Raw genomic sequence first — 20,611 nt, forward strand, 5'->3', positions numbered from 1 at the left:
GGCAGTGAATTAGTTAAATGAAGACTCTAAATTGCCCCTTGTGTTTATGTGAGTGTGAATGTTTATTTGTCTATATGTGCCCTGTGATTGGGTGACGACCAGTTAGTACCAGTTAGTAGGCCTACCCAGCCACTAGCCCAAATTCAATCGAGATAGGCTCCAGCACACCCGTGACTCTAGTGAGGATAAGTAGCCTAATTAAAAGGGATGTGCCCCAAAAATTGACTCTCATAATAATCGCTATTCTCATTTAGTACGATTCAGAATCGATTTTAAATGTCCCGAAATCGATTTTATTTCAATTATTTTATACCGTCTTGCCCTTGAAGCGTTTTTTATGAATAGCCGTTCTTTTGAGAGATAAAAGTGCCGCAAGTAGCATTAGCGAGTCCGACTGGAGTAGATCATGACGATTCTTTGCTCATCTATGAATTGAAGCAGAAATCATTGTTAATCAATTCATTTTGAATGGAAAAGCGATTCTGAATCGAATCACAGACCCAAAAATCGGGGTCAAATCGTGAGAAAGTCCGTGATAGAACTGTGGAAATGTACGCCTTGCCTTCCATCTTGTGCACAGCTGTTTTCTCAGATGACACTATGTGGACGCACATTCACTTGTACTATTCTTACCTTGGATCACAAGGAGCCGCTATCACCTTGAAGCCAAAAGCTAAGCAGAGCTGCAGTGCTGTTGGATGCACACATTAGTGTTACCTAAACTTGCAGATAAACAAAAATAAACATTGTGTAACGTTACACTAGCAAAACCACCGCAGTCAGAAATTTTTTACGAGTTTTGTAACGCGGCCATCAGTGGCTGAAAACGACGCTGATGTGTGAAACCCGGAAGTCGGAGGTTCGTGGCATCAACCCCATTCTAGCCACTGAAATAGCAGCAACGGCCATTTTTCCTTTTTTTTTTGCTTCAATGCTTAAAAATGTCTGTGTGTGTCTTGAAAGGCTGTATAGGCAGTATATAAAGTGCATTTATTTTTATAATTATAAATAAAAAAGCGCAATGTATCTACGAGTAGAGTAGAGTAGAGAGGTCCACCTCCTGTAAAGTTTGGTGATGATTGAAAACAGTTTTCGGACATTATAACAGAAGTGTTTTCAACGGTGCTAATTGTCTCTAGTTCTTTTTGCTGATGTCACACCAAAACTTGGATGCTATTGATTATGGCAATAAAAAAAGGCGTGTTTCACATCCAATTATTGATTTACAAACGGCTCCAAAACAGAAAAATTAATGCCTGTTTCATTTTGTTGAGCAAAAAAAAAAAGAAGTAAAAAATACATAAAGCTTATTTGTGAAAAATTGACAATCTTGACAACACATAAAACCTACAGTATAAGTCGAATTTTTTTTCAGGGAATTTACTTTTCTGACAGCTTCTTACTTTTACTCTCTACATTTGAAAACAGATTTCAGTACATTTAATTAATTAATTAATTTGTCAAAATAAGATTTTGGCAGATAAAGACATAGCTTAAAAAAAGACAACTAATGTCAACAAATTGTCAGGTGTTAAGATGTTAACTCATGTTATGTACAGAATGTAAACACTTCCCAAATAAAAACAACTATTAATCTGTTGTGCGCCAATGGATGATAAGAATTCAAAGCATTGTTAGAACCGGGAACACTTTATTCAGCCATTGTTAGGTCAAGATTACTTTGTAAGTGTGTGCATCTACAGGAACAAAGTCACAATTAAGAGTGATTTTGCATCCGCACGCAAGCTACAAGCAACACTAACGTGTATGTACAGGGTGAGGGCTTGCAAAAATACACGTACCACATAAAAAAAGCGAAAATTTACATTTCTTTTGTTTGTTTAAATCACAGCAAGAGCTCACATCTTAACTCATTCACTGCCATTGACAGCTATAGACGTCAAAAATAAATTTGATCTATTTCTATTTGTTTAACATTTTTCCCACTTTTGTTAACAAGAGTTATGAAAACCTATAATTTTTTAAATTGTATTAGAACAGATATAAAATTTGTGATTAATTGTGAGTTAACAGTTGAAGTTATGCGATTAATTACGATTACAAATTGTAATGGCCTGATGCCCCTAATTTTTAATAATCTTTTCTTAAAAAAGAGAGAGAAAAAAAAGATTATAAAAAATAAATAAATAATTACAATTATTGTTTTATTTTTTTTAAAGAAAAGATTATTATAAATTAGGGGCGTCAGGATTTTAATTGTAATTAATCGCATGACTTCACTAATTAACTGACGATTAATCACAAATTTTATATCTGTTATAAAGGTACAAAAAAATTATAGGTTTTCATACTCTTTTTAACAAAAGTGGGGGGAAAAAAGTTAAACTAATAGAAATTGTTAAAATGAATTTATGACGTCTATAACCGTCAATGGCAGTGAATGAGTTTAAAAAAAAGTCTAAAATAAGCATAGCTCTTTTTTTGTTTTGAAAATAAAAATGACATACATTTATGTTGGAAGGGCATCTCAGTGGCAAAAATCCACAAACGTTTATCATCATAAGCTATTAAATAAATAAACAATAAATTAAAACAATCAAAGCAAAATAATTCAAAGAGGAACAAAGGAATCTACGTCAACCTAACATAAGACGTTGAAACCAGCCAAAGAACGAGTTAGCTGTTTTGCGGAGACACGTTTTACGCACGTTTGTCTTAATATGCTTTAGTTTGGAGAGAGAAAAAAACTGGATGTATGCTGCAAAGAATTTGATGATTATATGACAAATCACCAAAATAATCATGAACAGAATTTGGCACAGAGGTGCTAAATGCTAATGTAAGGATGCCAACAGCAAAAACAAACACTGTCTCTGTCGTGCCTGTCGACTTACTCACAAAAATGAACTGCACAATTAAAAACAAATATTGAAAATGTTTTTTAAGACGAGCGTCAATGACGTTCACTTGACCTCTTGTTCTTAGTAAAAAAGAAAAAATAACAAAAAGATACACAGAACGTGACCTTATTCATAAACTCCAATAATTCTTTTGTAACTTTTTAAGGATAAACTGGATCGACTTTGTACCGATTTCAGAGAAGGGGAGGCCCAAATGATTTATTTCACATGTTACATGTTGGACGGATCAATTTTCGAGTGAAAAGTTACAGTATAATGTTTTGGATCGATAAAACCTTCAAAATTAACTTGGTTGAGTTATTTGGCGTTTCTGCGAGTGACAATAATGAGTACAGTATATCCAATAAGAAGTAGCAGTAAGTGGGTCCACATTGAATTGAGTAAGACTTGAATGAATGACTAAAGGAATTTTGTCTGGGGGGCAGTTTTGCGGTAGCCGTTCAAGTCAAGTAACTCTTGCGTCATTTTCTTCATCTACTGTGTCTTCTTAGAGGACTAATATATGTACTTTGTACCTTTTTTTTTTTTTTTAAGGAATGTTCCGTGTGGTTTTTCGTCAAGATCCACCAAGGAAAGCAAGCATCCTTCCTTTTCCCATCTTTCCCTTTCTCAAAAATGCTCCACCACGCCTCCTCCTTGTTTGTGTATAAAATTGTTCTTTCCAAGAGGTGTGCATATTTTCCTTCCAAAGTCTTTGTCGTTAAAAGGGATGCTGGGTCATAGGTCTGTGACTTTGTTCTCGACGGCTGCAGCAATCTGTTGCAGCCTGTATCCAAGCTGCATCTTCTGGGCTGTGCAGTCCTCCTCCAGGGCTGTGACGATCTGATCGCGTTGGATAGAATTGGTCAAATTTGAAAGAAATATCATATGAATTGCATTTTCTTTTTTAAACTACAATACAATATTCCTTATTATATTGATTGCATTGACATTCCTTTTATGATGTTAAATTACTATTATTAGGATTTTGTGAGGGATTCAATATTTAAATAATAATCCAGCATGCCCGCGTCCCTCGTGAGGCGGAGCGGTTCCGATAATGGATGGATGGATAATAATAATAATAATAATAATAATAATAATAATAATAGTAATGAAGTCTGGATGTGAGACTTCCATTCACAGGCAAGCGATGTGGCGTCTCGCTCAATAGTAACCACCGTGATGGGTGCGAGTGACGGCCTGTCAACGCGGTGACGTCACATCCCGCCCCAAACTAGGCGACGAGTATTAAAATTACCGAGCCAAATTATTTGGGCAGACAAAAGACTAAACACAAAAAAAGTGGCAACATCGGGTATTTATCAAATTTTACAATATGTGCTGGGTTTCTCCATTAATAGGCTTATCTTGAAATGTAAACGAAATGAATGGAAATGTTCAAAAGTAACTTATCACCAAAACCAGTGCCCTGCTAATTTTTTATTTTTAGCTTTACCCACGAATGTGTGCCAGTGATGGCAAAGAGGAGAAAATGCTCTCGTCGAAAGAAGCATGTATAGAACTTCTCACAATGTAACGGTACACATATGTGTCCTAGACATACAGTCCTTGACAAAAGATATTCTCTGCTACTGTATATAGCCTACAGAAGTCTTGATGTGCTTGTGTGTCAGCTTATACACGGCACCCACTGACAGCTGCTAGTGCAAAAGAAAACAGCTTTCAACAAGCTGGAGAATGCATGAAAGTGTTAAATTCATCTTCACGCTCATATGAAATATTAAAACTGACTATATTTTCTAATTGTACACTCTAACTTGCGAGAACGTTACCATCTACACAGTCTACATGAAATCGGCAAAATGGATGTTTTTTATTTTTTTGGACACTCACTTGATCATAGTACTTGTTGATGTACTTGTACAGCTCGTGCAAAGCCACCAGGAAGTTGACCTCACCGGCGTAGTTCTGTGTTAGACGGGTGGAAACAGAGATTAACCATCGGGGGAGGGGTGGGGTTGTTGGGGGGTGAAAGAGCCGCATTGGTTTCCATTCATAATTGATTTTAAATGCCACAACCATCTCAAAAGGAAACCGCAATGAATGATTCACAGGTTCTAAGCAAGGACAACATTTTCCAACATGGGAAGACATGGAAGGTAACATACACGGGAGAGCTCTGCCAGAGCCGAGTTCATCTCCTGGTCACTGGCTGAGATGGTCTGACGGATGTCGGCGTAGTACCTGCAGCAGACAGCGGAAGGTGTAGAATGTAGAAATAACAACTAGTAATTATATTTTCATATTTTTTAACTATAAAAGGTCAACTGCTCAATCCCACGGGAAGGTCTTGCCGGTATATATATATGCTTCAAATGTGTGTTTAAAATATAGAGAACACAAGAGCCACCCTTTCTACAATAACAAGACTAACTAGACTATGTGCAATTTCTGCAGAAATTGCGTGGGAATTAGCTGAATGCTAATAGCTGAATGCTAAGGTGAATGCTTATGAATTAAATTCAAAGATAAATCATGTGAAAATTACAAAGTATTAATTGTAGATGAAAGATAAATGAATAAAAAGAACATTTGAACCCAGGAGGCGTGAATTTTTGAAGCAAGTCGACATTTATATGGAAAAGTGGAAATAATAATATCCAATGGAAAAATGCAAAAAATAAATAAATAAATACATAAAACTACTCAATAGCGCCACCTAGGCATGCAGTACCCTCCATTCATTTAGATGACAAAGTGGAAATAATAATATCCAATGGAAAAATGCAAAAAAAATTAAATAAATACATAAAATTACTCAATAGCGCCACATAGGCATGCAGTACCCTCCATTCATTTAGATGGAAAACTATGATAGTCTGTTGGTTAGCATGTAATCACTTTGCATAATTACCATGTATACATTTGCAGTGTACAGTCATAGGTGGTAACTGAACCCGCGACCTCCTGGTTACTGCACAATACATTTTACCAAGTGCGCCACTGAGCAGTATCAAAGAACTGGTAATGATGATCAGTTGTATGTATGGAAGTGGGCGTGTGAAGTGGGACTTAGAAAAAGTCCAATGTCAGTCCTATTGAAAATGAATGGGGAAAAGTTGATATTAAACGTTAAATTGTGCTAATACTGTAAGTAATGTGGAATCAGACGATAAATACCCCGGAAGGCGTGAATTTTTGAAGCAAGTTGAAATTTGAACGGTGTAAATCAAAAGTATTGTTATTATTGGGAGTTGTTTCTCAGCCAAAAAAGTGAGAAAAATTCCAGCATTCCCACAATAAAGTAGACGTTTTTAACAAAAAAAAACAAAAAAAAACTTGTCTAATGAAGCTTCAACCCATCAACAGTGTAAAGTGCAGCAGACAGCAGTGAGTGTGGCATGTCTGCTTCGAGAGCATCCAAGCATGGAAGCCTCGCAGGCCTCGTCTACCCACTGTCTGGCCCTGACTGATTGTCCCAGACCTCTCTCTCCTCCAGTGCCCCGGGTCAGTAGGCTGCCTGCCTGCCCAGCATTTCTTACCTCTCCACCATCTGTTTGTAGCGTGGGATGTCTCTGGCGTAGAGCAACTTGTTGATGGGGGAGTCCTGTGAAAGCAAGACAAATTGAAATGGTGTCCTGAATAAACATTCAGGAATGTTATACAGGACTACTGACTGACTGGCCTCAAAAAAAGAAAAGAAAAAAGTTTCATGGTCAAGTAATGTAATGTATAAGAGCCGTGCACTCACGGATTTTAGTTTTAAGTACATCTGCTCTGTGGAATGCTGGCAAATACAAACCACAGAAAATGGAATCGTGTATTTGCTCTCATCAGACTGTACAGGTGTACCTAATAATGTGGCGAGTGGATATGCAGTAATTGCAGTGACATACTGGCGTGCTGCTTTAAGATTGCTCTGCGCAGCGGTTTTATATTGGCTGACTATGATTAGCTCACCCGTCCCAGTTTGTGGTCAGCAATTGTGCAAGAGTCCATAAAAGTCTGAGCGATGACAAACAGCACAGCGTCCACGTGCTCCGAGGTCTGCACGTTGAAGATGAACTGCGGATTCTTCAGGATGTTGATCCAAAATCGCAGCGGTAAGCTGTTTGGTGAGACAATAACACGCATCAGCTGTATCGAAAGAAAAACTAAGCACGAGAACCATACAGAATAAACAGTTCTGTAAACTGTATACAGTAAGAAAAGGATCATTTTGGTTTGATTTATATATTCAATGTTACTAGATGCTCCTTTTTTGTCAATGTATGTTTTTATTGCAACAGTGCATTTTAATATTATGAAACCTTTTGCTTTTTTTAAGATGGTCATTACCTGTTGGTTTTCCAGATATGGATGGTCTCCGGGTCGCTGATATTGTGCTGCAGGGCCTGCTCATCCAACAAGTCAAAAAAGTATTTGACAGCCAGAGGGACGGGACGACTGGTACTGAGGATGGCCGTGAATAAATCATCCACAAACTTTTGCAGTGTGCCCTGACAAAGAGTCGAGCAAGTCAAATAGATTAGAAAAGAATATACATTCAAATATTTCAGTTTGCGGCAGGACAAAAGTGTCACGCGTGCACTTAAAACAGCGTTGATCAGAATTTTTGGTTTTACCGACATCATTATAACCTAAACTGTTTTCAAAATGCATGACAAAACCATCTACAGAGCAGCTGCCTGTATCTGGATTAGAAATCATTACAGTGCATCACATTTTCACAAACTTTAACTCATTCTCTGCCATTGACGGTTATAGACGTCAAAAATTAATTTGAACTATTTCTATTAGTTTAACTTTTTTTTTTTTCACTTTTGTTAACAAGAGTATGAAAACCTAGAATTTTTTTATTGTACATTTAGAACAGATATAAAATTTGTGATTAATCATGAGTTAACTCAAGTCATGCAATTAATTACGATTTTAATTGCCCGACGCTCGTAATTTTTAATTGTAATTAATCGCATGACTTCAATAGTTAACTCACGATTAATCAGAAATGTGATATCTGTTTTAAATGTACAATAAAAAATGTTTTCTAGGTTTTCATACTCTTGTTGACAAAAGTGGAAAAAAAATGTTAACTGATAGAAATAGTTCAAATGAATTTTTGATGTCAATAACCGTCAATGGCAGTGAATGAGTTAATAATGAACGCTGGGGTGCTCTTCATTTGTGAGGTTTCACTCAGTTACCTTCATGGAGAGAAGTCGCGTGAGGTAAATTTCGGGGATGGCCTTGGCTCGCTCACCGCCCTTCTCCCTCACGCTGCCCCTTCTGTGCTTAGGCAGCTCCGACTCCTCGCTGGCTTTCACCAAATGCCACAATTTAACGCCTCCTTCCTCACCATCATCCAGCATAGGAGTCTCTGATTAGAGGTGAGGGGAAAAAAAGAGACCGAAATAGTATTAAACACAAAATGTTAAGGTATGACTCACAAAGATAACATGGGTGTGAGCGTTGCATTTAATTAGCATTATTGACATAAGCAACTACAGTGATTTACAAAAAGTAATTGCAATTATTTATAACCTTATGCTTAACAGTTTACTCACGGGTTTTAAGTCACAAGGTATCCAAAAATTGCCAATTTAATCCTGCAACAATGCAGACTCTCTACAGTATTTAACAGAAATTATTTATGCAGTCAAACAGCGCCCTCGTGTGGTTTTTTACATCATCTTATTTTCTTAGCCACTGCCTCCTTTAAGTGTGTATTTGTATACTATTTCTGTATGGAAACAAACTCACTCTCTCCCGGCATGTAATCATGGCTGTCATGGAGGTGATTTTTAGTGCTTCTGGGGATGAGGGCGACAGTGGCTCCATCGGGGACCTGCACCACCGCAGAGGGAAAGGCATACTATTTTCAGCGCGCAGCATCAACAAAGAAAAGCTAAAAACAACATCGTCATGTTTATTTATAACTCTTATTTCCAGTAGTTTTGCCCAGTTGTATTCAGTCGGCTCATGTTGGGCTGATTTGCATTTACAGTATGTTTGTGTGAGTGAGACTGACCTTGTAGTGTTGCAATGTATTGAGGCGCTTCCACAGACCCTGCACAACTGATGTCAGGTCCTCATCTGAGAGGATTAGGTGACCTGCCACACCCGAGCGCCACTCTGAATGGAAAATAATCATCACATTATAATAGGCTCTTCTTATGATAACTTGTGTAAATGAAAACAATTTGCACCCATCAAGGGACTCTACACATTTTAATGGAAAAAATATCGGCCTCAAATAAAAAACAAATATCAAAATTCATAGAAATATGGTCTACGTATATAGAATATTTTAACCTAATTCTGGTTATTTAATTCTGCCTGTTAGCGAGAGCCACCACATTGTGATAACTTACATTGATGTCTCTGCATTTGGCAGTTTGTTACTAATGGTTGTGTTTTTATAGTCAGGAACCCAGTTGCTGCCAACAGGATCGAACAGATTCACCTCCAATGGGCACTAAAGGCTAATATTCGGATTCACTGCATGCCAGGGGACTAACGCTACAGGTGCTGTCCCCCCTGGCTGGGCGTGGGCGGGTCTGCCCCTCTGTTGGCTGCTGGGTGGCGGCTGCGTCTTGGTCGTTCCCTGGGTCTCGTGGTGGGTGCTGTGTTGCGGGGCTCTCCCTGGTGTCCGGGGCGGCGCCGCCCCGGCGCGGTCCGTCGCTCTGGGTCCGGCGACGCGGGTCGGGGCCTGTGGGCCGCCGGGGTGCCCCGTGGTTCCCTCTCCCCTCCCCCTTCCTCCCCCTTGCTTCCTCTCCCTCTTCACCTCTCCCCGCCCGTCCTCCGCCTCCCTGTCCCTTCTCCCTCGTCGCCCTTCCTCCTCCTCTCCCCCTCTCTCTGCGGCCCTGCTGCTGCCTCCTGCCCTTCCTGTCGTCTCCTTCCCCCGTCCCCTCCCCCTCCCCTGTCCGCCCTCCTCCCCCTCCCCTAGGCCGGGGGTTCCGTCCGTGGCCCGGGTCTCGGCGCTCCGGGGGCCGGGGGAGTGGGCGGGATTGGTGTTGTGCCCGCCCCGCTCTGGTGGGCCTCCGGGCACTTCGGGCGGGCCCCGGTATCCGGGGGGCAAGCCCCGCCGGGGTCCCGGTGGGGTGGGTGGGGGTTTTGGTGGGCGGGTGCGCCTCCCCCCCCCCGCCCGGTTGGGGGGGGCCCAGCTGGTCGCTCCTCTTAACTCACTGCACTAGTTTTGCACAATACATTTTAGGGCACATAACACACTTTGGGGGGGAGTGGGGTGGGGTGGAGACACCGTCTCCGCCCTGCAGCTCCCCTCCAAATTTTAATGCACCACACAACTGGGGGGGGGGGGGGGGCATCGGTTGGGGCGGCCGCGGTATGAAGCAGTGCTGCGGTCGCCTGTCCGTGTGCACCCCCCCCCCCCCCATTAATTTATTTTAATGCACCACATACGCTCATTGACATGCCTGGGGGGCGGATGGATCGGAGCAGGGGGGGATATCATTTCCCTCTGCTCCGGTTCACCTGCCCCCAATTTTAATGCACCACACACACACACTTATGTATATACACTGGGTGGGGTCACACACACGGTTTAGGGGTAGAGTTCGCCAGTCGGCGAGCTGGCGAACTTAGTAACAGGGTTAGTTTTTCACTTTGATCGTTGGGGTGACGACCGGGGCCTCTCCCCGCTGGGCCTGGGGTTCGGGGATGCCGCCCGTCCTCCGGTGCCCCCATCTCCCCTTCTGCCCCTGGTGTTCCGTCCCTCCGCGTGGTGGGGTGGGCGCGGGTGCCCTCTCCGCTCCGCTGCCCGGCCCCCTCTTCGGCGCGGATGCCTGGGTGCGGTGTGTCCCCGGGGTCTGGGTCGGGGGCTGGGGGGCTGTCGGTTGGTGGGGGTGGGGGCGGGTGGCGGGGGCGGCTTGGTTGGTGGGGGGGTGGTGGTGGGGGTGCCGGGGTGGGGGGTGCTGGGGTGGGGAGGGTGTCTGGGGATTTGGGGACCTGGGGGCGGTTGGGGCTGGGTTGGGGTGGGTGGCGGGGGTGGGGGGGGCGGGGGGTCGCGGGGGGAGCGGGGGTTGTGGGCCGGTGGGGTGCCTGGTGGGCCTGCAGTGCCCCGTCCTGCTGCGTTGGGTTGGGGGCGCGGGCCGCGTTGGGGTGGGGGGCGCTCCTGCTCCGGGGTTTGCTCTCCGGCCGGTGGCCCCTGCGGGGCCCGGGGGTCGTCCTTTGGCGCGGCCGCGGCCTGGGGGGCCCTGAGGTGTTGCGCTTGCTCTGTCCTGGCGGAGGTCGACGGCTCCCCTCTTTGGTGGAGATTTTCATGCATGCTAGATCCACCACACCAGCATCTATCGAGACTCAGACACAATTTGTTTCTCCCTCAGGTCATTGATTCGGTGGAGGCTGGTGTCTGTGGATCTCACTCTGCTTCGTCTGTCCTTTCTACCTTTCCTCAGTTTCTCCTTTGGGCCCTTGAGGTTTCCCTGATTTGTTGGAGTTGGGATGTCTTTGGGGTTGGTGAAGGTTAGTGGCCCGGTGGGTGGTGTCTGGTCGGTGCTGGGCTTCGCTTTTCTTTCTTTTCTTTGGTCCCCCTTTGGGTCTCCTGGCGGCCCCACGACTCTGGCTGGATTTTGAAGTGTTCGGTTTAGGTGAACGGTATGGGAATTCTTATTTATTTTTATTTTTTTTCGCACGCACGCACGCACGCACACACACACGCACGCACACACGCACAAACACACATACAAAAAAAAAAAAAAAAAAAAAAAAAGGGAGAACAATGATGATGACATTTCAAATGATCAATACTGAGATCTCCCAAAGAAGAAGAAAAAAAAAAAAAAAAAAAAAAAAAAAAAAAAAAAAAAAAAAAAAAAAAGGGACTCTACACTGATGTGTCTTTTGTAAATTAGAAAAAGGGTACAAGCATAATAGCATCCTGAAGGTGAGAAATCCCTTTGGAGACAATTTTGTTCATTTATGTAGTGATTTATTTATTTATTACAGGAAAGGCTGAATAAAGAATATTGTACCTCCTTCAGAGGCCTTATGGAGCACATTGGCAAAAATTGTACAATTAGGTACACCTACGTACGGTATCACGACCTTTAACATTGGGGAGTTTAACTTATTGGAAACAAGTTATGATCCCGGATACAAGCGGCCGAAATGAGTTTCCTCCGCAGGGTAGCCGGGCTCTCCCTTAGAGATAGGGTGAGAAGCTCGGTAATCCGAGAGGGACTCAGCGTCGAGTCGCTGCTCCTCCACGTTGAGAGGAACCAGTTGAGGTGGCTCGGGCATCTGGTTCGGATGCCTCCTGGACGCCTCCCTGGGGAGGTGTTCCGGGCATGTCCTACCGGCAGGAGGCCCCGGGGACGACCCAGGACACGCTGGAGAGACTATGTCTCTCGGCTGTCCTGGGAACGCCTTGGGGTCCCGTCGGATGAGCTGGCTGAAGTGGCTGGGGAGAGGGAAGTCTGGGCTTCCCTGCAAAAGCTGCTGCCCCCGCGACCCGACCCCGGATAAGCGGAAGAGGACGGACGGACGGACGGAAACAAGTTATTTTACATTGGTATTATTCAATTACGTAAAATGAAAAAACATTCAACTGAGAAAATTTTTGTGATCCAGAAATATCCTCAGTACTCATAAGGAAAATTCTTCATAGCTTAAAAATGAAAAGGGAAAAAAAACATATAAATATATACCATTATATATTTGAGTTTCATTTTTTTTCTTAAATGATGTTCCACTCACCAATTTCAGCTGCACTTTATTTTTATTTTTATAAAAGGTGCTATGGAAGCAATGTTATCACAGATGAACTATTATTTAACAGCAACAACATCTTTCTATCCATCCATCCATTGTCTGAACTGTTCATCATCACCAGGGTCGTGGGCATATTTCTATTTCTAATCAAGTCATGTCAAATCACAAAAGAGCCTCAAAAGGCTTCAGAGGCCAACAGTTGGCAAAGATCAGAGAAGATAATGTCATTGATAAATTTATTTGGTCAGTTTTCACAACATTCGAGGTCTATGCTAATGATATAAGCAATAAGGTGCTCTAATGTGTTCAGTTCATTCTTAGTGACTGTCATTGAAGATAACACTGATATCAAAACTACAAATTTATTGACAAAAGGTAAGAAACATATTTCTATCCTACAAGAAAGATTTCATAAAAAAACAACAACAAAGAGCCTAGTGCCCACGAAAATGTTTGTTTTTTCTTGTTTTCCGAAAACATTCAGATCGAACTTAGGACAACTATGCTGTTAGGCTAACGGCGCACACAAGACTTACCAAGGTGTAAGGAGTCAGCATGTGGCCTCCGAGAGACGGATGTCCCCTTCCAAGTTTGGTCCAAAAGTTTCTCCTTGACTTGGGTGATGGTGTCACAGTCCAGGACCTTGGCGGGCATCGTCTGAGTAGACGTTCCTCCAATGGCAGCAGCAGATGGCATCACAACATTTAGGGTCTGCATTGATAGAAAACAATTGTGAGCATTACTGAGGAAGAAAACAAATCCCTACCTTGTGCCTCATGTTAATGAAAGATTTTTCAAACGTTGACTAAAACGCTGCAGCAACAGGCGAAGTCTTAAGCCAAATATCAAAACAGACCCATGTATATGATGTGAATTTAGCTTCAATCAATTTCAATTCTTCATCAGATTGGAACATAACATTCCCCCATTGCAAGGGAACAATGTACAGTAATTATACTTCAAGTGTGTGCTCTGACCAAGCTGCGGTACTCCACATCTTCTCGCAGCAGCCGGTTATCATTCAAAGTGTACTTGGCTTTTCCTGTTACAGCATCCACAGGTCCCTTGTCCACCTGGTGCTTTATTGCCCGGAACAGCATGTAGAATGACTCCCCTGCTGATTCCTAGCCAGAAATTATTATGGTGGGTCAACAATGTCAGAACGCAACAGAATTTCATTCAACACTTGTTCAGCGACTGTACTGAATGGAAATGAAATTCCCAATTTATAGCGATGAGTAACCATCCAGTGAGCATGTGAGTCAATATTATTAAACTGTATTCTGTGTGATCACAAGTAGAAGCAAACTAATGTTTTATTTGAAGCATCTAATACACAGTCAACATGCTACATACCCGCAGGAAGTTAAACAGGCAAATGGACATCCAGTTTGTCAAGAGCTTCTCAACCACAGATTCAGTTCTAGGAAAATAAAAAATAAAGTACAGGCAGGTATAAAAAAATCAGCAAAATAATAATTATTATAAAACCATTTATTAATAAACAAATTGACAACTGTGCTGCCCTTCTGACCTCCTAAGCATCAGCTTTGGGTTTTTCGCCACATACTGTTCCACCAGGTCATTAAGTAGAGTCTTCAGGATGTCTGTGAAGTACTCCAATTTACCGTGAAGGGCCACCGTCAGCAGAGAGGCCACATAAGCCCGGTCCCTTGGGGAAAATGTCTGCTGGGCCTCCAGTGTGTGAATAAACTGCAAGAGCAAGACATAGTGAGCGTCTGTAATTACTACATTTCAAAACCACCCGCAACTGGTGAAAAGTCACAATATAGAGTACCCATTCAAATAAAAAAAAGATTTACCCCTCATCCTCTCCTTTAATTTAAACACATTTAAACTCATTATAACACACTTTCAGTTATGAAAGCACACTTTTAAAACACATTATAAACATAATAAACACACAGAAAAATGCAAGCATAAAATGTATACAAAAGGTGGCAAGTAACTTAGTACAAATACTTTGCTGACCTTGGTGAGAAACAGTTTACTGTTGAGCAGATGAGACAGCTGAACAAGCCCTTGTTCCACAGTCTGCCTTCGGCTTTCCGGGACATCCAAATCTTGCCTCAGTGGCGTCTCCTGGTGGCCTGGGAAGAAAATGCGCTCTGCATACGCCTTATATTCCAGGAAGGGAATACCTGAGCCCATCAAATCACTGGACATGTCCATCATCTCGGTCATCAGGTCTGATGGGAGAAAACGAAAAATTGACATTTTGAAACAACAGCAGATTGTAAAAATTCATACCAGTGAACTCCTTCTTGCAGCGGTCTCGCACACTGGTCTCCAGATTCTCCAACTGGATCTGGACCTTTTTATAGTCCCTCATAGCCTGTTTGCTCTTCTTCCTGGCAATCAACAAATAATAATGACACAAAGGCTGGGCTACATGGAAAAAAATAGTTCCAAGGTGTGCTCTGTGCAACCTGCAGAAAAACATTGATATCTTATAACACACGCTGTAAGCAATATTTGACTTAATTATTACCTGTAAATGAGGACTATTATGAGCACAATGAGAACCACTATTGAGGCTCCCACTCCGACTCCCACTTGTGCTTCCAGAGGGAATATGGACAGGGCATTGCTGTCATACTGAACCCTACCTAAGGAGAAGTTCATGTTGCCCATTTTCACCTGGAAAACACAAGGACAGAGAAAATAATGAGTCTTACCCATTCACACTGGGCCAGTATGTAAAGTGCTAAAAAAAAACACAGTATGGCACACTAACGTAAGCACGTTTTAGCATGATATGGAATGTCTAGTGTTAGTGCATCCATATGTGTCGGCAAGTAAGATTATCATTCAAAACATCATGTGCTGTTTAAGAATGATCATGATTCCACAATACTGCTGTTTGTATTCTTCAAAATCTATTACAGATCTTGGGTGAGTCTGGACGTAAAGAGTTGTGTTTACTCACGGTGAACTCAGGCAGACTGTCCATAACCTCCTTTTTCTGGTTGGTGCGTACTGATGGCTGCTTGGCTGGTGGTTCACAGTACAAATGGTTATGTGTCAGGGTCTTCACTGAACATAGGCCGTCCCCGATCCGGGCCTGGACCTCATGTTTGTAGATGGCCAGGTCCAGATTCTCTCCCTAAGAGAAAATGATTGTGAAAAATGAATAATCTGCAAAATACATTTAAAAAAGATTCAACCTTATTTTTACACTTTTGCGATGAATACAGTTTGTTCACAAATATTTGGTTTCGGAACAGCAGGGGTAGACGAGTGAAACCAACATTTCCATTGGAAAGGTTAGCGCAATTAATTAAAAACAAAATGATACATGAAAATGATAATAACAAACGAATCATGAATGTGCTAGAGTCTATCCTAGCTCACTTCGAAAGGCAGGGTACACCAAGGACTTGTTGCCAGTCATTTGCGTGGCACATACAGACAAAAACAACAAACATCCAAACTCACATTCACACTTGAGACTATTTAGAGACTTCAGCAAACTTAACATGCACTCTTTTAGGAATGTGGGAGAAAATCGGTTTGTAAATCATGTCCATCACTACACACCTCAACAGAGATGATGCTGCCAGGTTTGTGGTGGTAAGGTTTGTCAGGGTTATTGCGGTTCAGCATGTACAGCTTTGGGTTGGGTTCATAGCTGAACGCTTCACCGCCCACAGTGTTAAAGTCAAAATGAAGACTGTCCAACAGGAAATGAACTTTGACCCTCGCTCTCCTGGCATCCGAACCCACAGCCGGCGTCGGGCACAAGATGAGGGAGGAGCTGTTCACTGTACAGCGAGACTCATACTGGAGTGGGCAGAATGAAGAAAATACAATAAATATTCATTTGTAGAAAGAAAAAAAAAAAGAATATTTTTGCCACTTTGCAAACCTGTTTGACATGGCAAAGTGCACCCTGAGAGCAGTCCGCCTCTGGGATGATCCTTCGCCGTCGCTTGAGTGGCGTCTGCTGACCCTGTCCTTCTTTCAATCGAGCTGTGTTCCGCCTCCTCCTGGGAGGAAGAGAATCAGGCGGGCTGAGGGTGACCCGAATTTTTGGGTCTTGAACCACATCCAGGTTTTGACCGGAGACTCTGATGATTCTGCCTCCGCTGCAAGGAAAAAGCAAATGCTTGATAGATAATCTTATGTACTTTGTCATCTAAGTGACATTTTGCACAAAATAGGCACCATTTGATCTCAGTTGCATATACCAGCAAAGTTCAGAGACTTTTCTTCTGATGTTGATTTTTTATTATGTTATGATGGCTCACATCCTAACATTTAAACTTGAAAAGTGTTCAATGTCTAACTTCAGCTAAATAAAAGGTGAGAAAATCATGAAAACTTGTGATGGAGCATTCTCATATAACATTCCTTTGATATGAATTTAATGAAAGGGATAATCATATTGATATTATTGTTCATGTAAATGAACACAAAAAATCAGATTTTATAAATACCGAGTAATTTATTTTGGGCCAAATGTTTTGCGTGTTTAATCGTACGTTTCACTAACTTACTGCTTCTGTTTGAGTAATGAAGACGAAGGGTGAGCATTATAGAGTTTTTACAGCAATTCTAGAGAAATTCATTATCTCAGTAGATAATAAAAACATGACTTACATGTCTCATTCAAAATGTGATGGCAAAACATTTGACCATGGCAAGAAATTAAGTGTAAATTATAAATTGAATTTCATTCTGTTAAGATCTTTTTAAGTACTTTACATATTTTACAGAGCAAAATGCTGCATGCGCTACTTACATAAAAACAAAAACAAAAAAAAAAAAAACAACAAACATAAAAAAAACATTCAGAACAATTCTGAATATATTTTCAATCAACTGAGAAGCACCTGAGAAAGCTTTTGGATGGTGCAGCCCACGAAATGTTGGGGTTGGACGTGTAGTGATACACAATGCCCTGTAGGTGGCGTTCTGCTCCTCCAAATCGCACCAGGATTCCATGTTCGCCTGTTCTGTTACTGCCTCTGGTCAGACAGCAGATCTGATTCTCCTCAATGCTTACCCTGAGCAAAGACAGCTCACATTTTAGCAACCGTGAGCTGTATCCATGAAAATTTTAAAAAAGTACTACATCAATAATGTTGGTCCGACACGTACACCATACATGGTATTCCTCCGATGAGAACGCTGACATCACTTGGGTGGCCCGTCTTAAGGTTACGACCTTTGATGGTGACAGACGAGCCCCCTGCTTTAGGCCCTCTCTGGGGGGAGAGACCGCTCAGTATGGGATCCTAGCAATGAGTAACAAAAATACAGCATGAGCAGAATGCACAAAGAGAATAAAAATGTATGCTTCAATAATCCACTAGCAGGCGGCCATGTGGTGATTTATTGTCAAGATAAATGGGGCAGCGGAGGAAACACTGGAGGGTTGTTTCACAGCCTACAGCCTTCAATTTGCTTATCACTTTGTGCTAATTAATTAGAGGCTGGTGTCCTTTTCCTGTTAATGCAACTAAGGAGGGACAAGCTGCTTGATTGAAAGCAGGTTGCTCACCAACTATAATTTTGACACCTCGTAAAAAAAAATTAAAAAAAGAATTGCATAAATACAAAATATTTTTAAGTAGTAACAAACACGTCGTTAGAAAAATATTTTAAGCACATTTTAACAAATATTTTGTATTTACCTGAAACCTGAAAGTCTGAGCAGACACTCCAAGTCCTCCGCCCCTTACTTTAACGGAGGCCTGTCCACTCTTCTCTCCATGGCTGATTGTAGTTTCACACACGATCCTACATGACAAATGTGTAATAAACAACCTTGAATATGCAAATTTACCTTTGGCATACATTACTCACCTTGAGGAAATCTCATATCTGCTATGGATGACATTGCAGGGAACCTCAGCAAGCGTGACAGAGTTGTGGATGTCCTCAGCCCTCTGGCCAAGATTGGAGCCTGAAATAGTCACCAAGGTTCCTCCTTCTACAGGGCCAGACACGGGATCTAACTGAAACACAAGACAAAACACTCATTTGATAGCTTTCTGATTTACACATTATTTCACACACAGTCAAAGCAACCTTGTCAATCTAATATAATAGCTCACTATAACATGTCAAGAAAGATATCCGGAAGAGAGGTGCTAAGATTGATAGAACATGAGTTTATGATTCTAGGTGAATGGTGAAGTTGATGGATGACTGTTTCCTATTTTGCAGCTTAGTGTTCACTGTCTCTCAGTGGGCATATTATAGAATTGTGTATGAACTGGCAGCCTTTCTCATGAAGCAGTTCCAAAAAGGTTGGTGACCGCTGCTTTAGAATGGGTGCTCCAATAATGTACTTACTCTATTATTGGCTATTATCTTTTCTATATTTCACTTTGATTTTTAAGTCAACAAGTTTAAAGACAATAACATAACATTCAAAATAATTCAATGGAATAAAAGAAAAACAGCGTGAACAAAAACTGATAAATGAGTAATGGGAACTGCTTTTTTAGGCAAATTTGGGGACACCCATTCTACAATGGGGGTCACAAACCTTTTAGAAACTTCAAACTACTTCTTGGGTATTGATGAATGAGAAGAGCTGCCAGTTCATATACACTTATAAAATGTAAAAACCTAAAAAAAAAATTTTTTAATTATCTGCACGACCTTGCCCTCTTTTCTCCACTAACTCTACACTACAATCCCTTCCTTTGAACAATCCTGTAAATCAGTTAACTATAGAAAAAAAAAGTGTCACAAATGAGATCAAATGCCTAAAAAATTACTAACCAGCACTGATATAATAATCAATAAATCAATAAAAAATAAAAATGGTTCATGCTGAAATTTCGGACATCAACACAGTCAGTAAAACCTTAAAGATGATTTATGTAAATGAGGTAACAATGTACATCTTTGAGTGGAAACATATCGGCAGCAACACTTCAAACAAACGCATACAGTATTTATATATATGACATATGCACAATAATTATGTATTGAAAAAATTGTTGATGTTGGTATTATTACTCATATTATTTTTCTACAAACTACCCCTAAAAAGTCCAAAGAGGATATCAAAACTTACAAAATGAATGACAGGCGCAGGACAGGTGTGTTTGACGTCATTGGTACAGGACCCGCGGTAAACACAGTGGGAGCTCGCAGGTCCCCCGCACCAGACGCAAGCATACTTGGGGTCTGCCGTACGACATCGACTACAGTCGGATCTCCCCACGGAACAGTTATACAGAGTCACTGTAGCAGGAGAGAGAGGGGGAGATCAGTGAGCAAAAAAAGGTCACTGTTTGGTTAACACACAGGACATTCTGCGTGGAAGGTTGCCCACGTGTTTGATTACTTGTGACACATAAGGAATTAGCCCCCCACCAAAAAGGTCATCGGCGCTGTCAATGAGAAAGTTATCTTTCCTTCTCACGTTGACCATGGCTGGATATTCCTCCATCAAAGCAGAATAAGCAAACTGAAAAATAAGTAGTAAAACAACATATATGTTATTGGGCTTATCAACTAATGTTATGCAAAGTCAGGTGCGAGGCACTAATATCGTCTGTCTGGTTAAGGCTGATAATGGGTATCATTTATGCAAACACTACAGTATATTGATAAGGAAGTGCAATTTACTGATTTTTCAAAACAAAATGTTTTATTGGTGTACAACTGAGTCCTGTTTTGCTCTGTTTAGACTACTGAAACACATCATTCTAACAATTAGCAAATTGGATCTTTATAAATGTAGCTTAACAAGCCGTAAAAAGAGAAGGGTCAATTCAAAAACGTATCCGTGCGAAATTTAGGTTTCATGTATATAGTGTATAAAACAAAAAATGCTTCAAACAAATAATGAAAATGATGGCCTGGAAAATAAATATTCTGACCTGATGAGGTTTACAGGTTATCAAAAAGATGGAAGGCTGTCTGGCATCCGGTTCCACAGACGCTTCGACCACCACTGACTGATTGTCAACGTCCAGCACACACTCGTAGTCCAGATTTTCATCCTATATGTAAACAATGTATTTTTTATTCAAAACTTTGAGAGGTACATATCAATGACAATATACTTC

General features: G+C 41.5%; 1 protein-coding gene across 2 annotated transcripts in view; it reads right to left on the reverse strand.

The window, feature by feature from the left end:
* Positions 1-1,629: 1,629 nt before the first annotated feature.
* Positions 1,630-20,611, reverse strand: part of LOC144034591 (plexin-B1-like) — a 59,428-nt gene continuing 40,446 nt past the window's right edge. For both annotated transcript variants that reach the window (XM_077543462.1, XM_077543472.1), the window contains 26 exons: positions 20,423-20,545; positions 19,914-20,007; positions 19,612-19,781; positions 18,387-18,538; positions 18,215-18,320; positions 17,679-17,815; positions 17,411-17,584; positions 16,444-16,663; positions 16,116-16,358; positions 15,505-15,681; positions 15,067-15,215; positions 14,826-14,926; positions 14,547-14,764; positions 14,089-14,267; positions 13,911-13,977; positions 13,532-13,678; positions 13,091-13,265; positions 8,854-8,957; positions 8,586-8,670; positions 8,030-8,202; positions 7,164-7,324; positions 6,786-6,933; positions 6,368-6,432; positions 4,994-5,069; positions 4,719-4,793; positions 1,630-3,704 (listed from right to left, as the gene is read on the reverse strand). In XM_077543462.1, the coding sequence (XP_077399588.1) occupies positions 3,600-3,704; positions 4,719-4,793; positions 4,994-5,069; positions 6,368-6,432; positions 6,786-6,933; positions 7,164-7,324; positions 8,030-8,202; positions 8,586-8,670; positions 8,854-8,957; positions 13,091-13,265; positions 13,532-13,678; positions 13,911-13,977; positions 14,089-14,267; positions 14,547-14,764; positions 14,826-14,926; positions 15,067-15,215; positions 15,505-15,681; positions 16,116-16,358; positions 16,444-16,663; positions 17,411-17,584; positions 17,679-17,815; positions 18,215-18,320; positions 18,387-18,538; positions 19,612-19,781; positions 19,914-20,007; positions 20,423-20,545 (3,624 nt within the window). In that variant the 3' untranslated portion in view covers positions 1,630-3,599. The remainder of the gene's footprint in view (positions 3,705-4,718; positions 4,794-4,993; positions 5,070-6,367; positions 6,433-6,785; positions 6,934-7,163; positions 7,325-8,029; positions 8,203-8,585; positions 8,671-8,853; positions 8,958-13,090; positions 13,266-13,531; positions 13,679-13,910; positions 13,978-14,088; positions 14,268-14,546; positions 14,765-14,825; positions 14,927-15,066; positions 15,216-15,504; positions 15,682-16,115; positions 16,359-16,443; positions 16,664-17,410; positions 17,585-17,678; positions 17,816-18,214; positions 18,321-18,386; positions 18,539-19,611; positions 19,782-19,913; positions 20,008-20,422; positions 20,546-20,611) is intronic.

This window comes from Vanacampus margaritifer, chromosome 1 (genome assembly GCF_051991255.1).
Source record: "Vanacampus margaritifer isolate UIUO_Vmar chromosome 1, RoL_Vmar_1.0, whole genome shotgun sequence".
NCBI lineage: Eukaryota > Metazoa > Chordata > Actinopteri > Syngnathiformes > Syngnathidae > Vanacampus > Vanacampus margaritifer.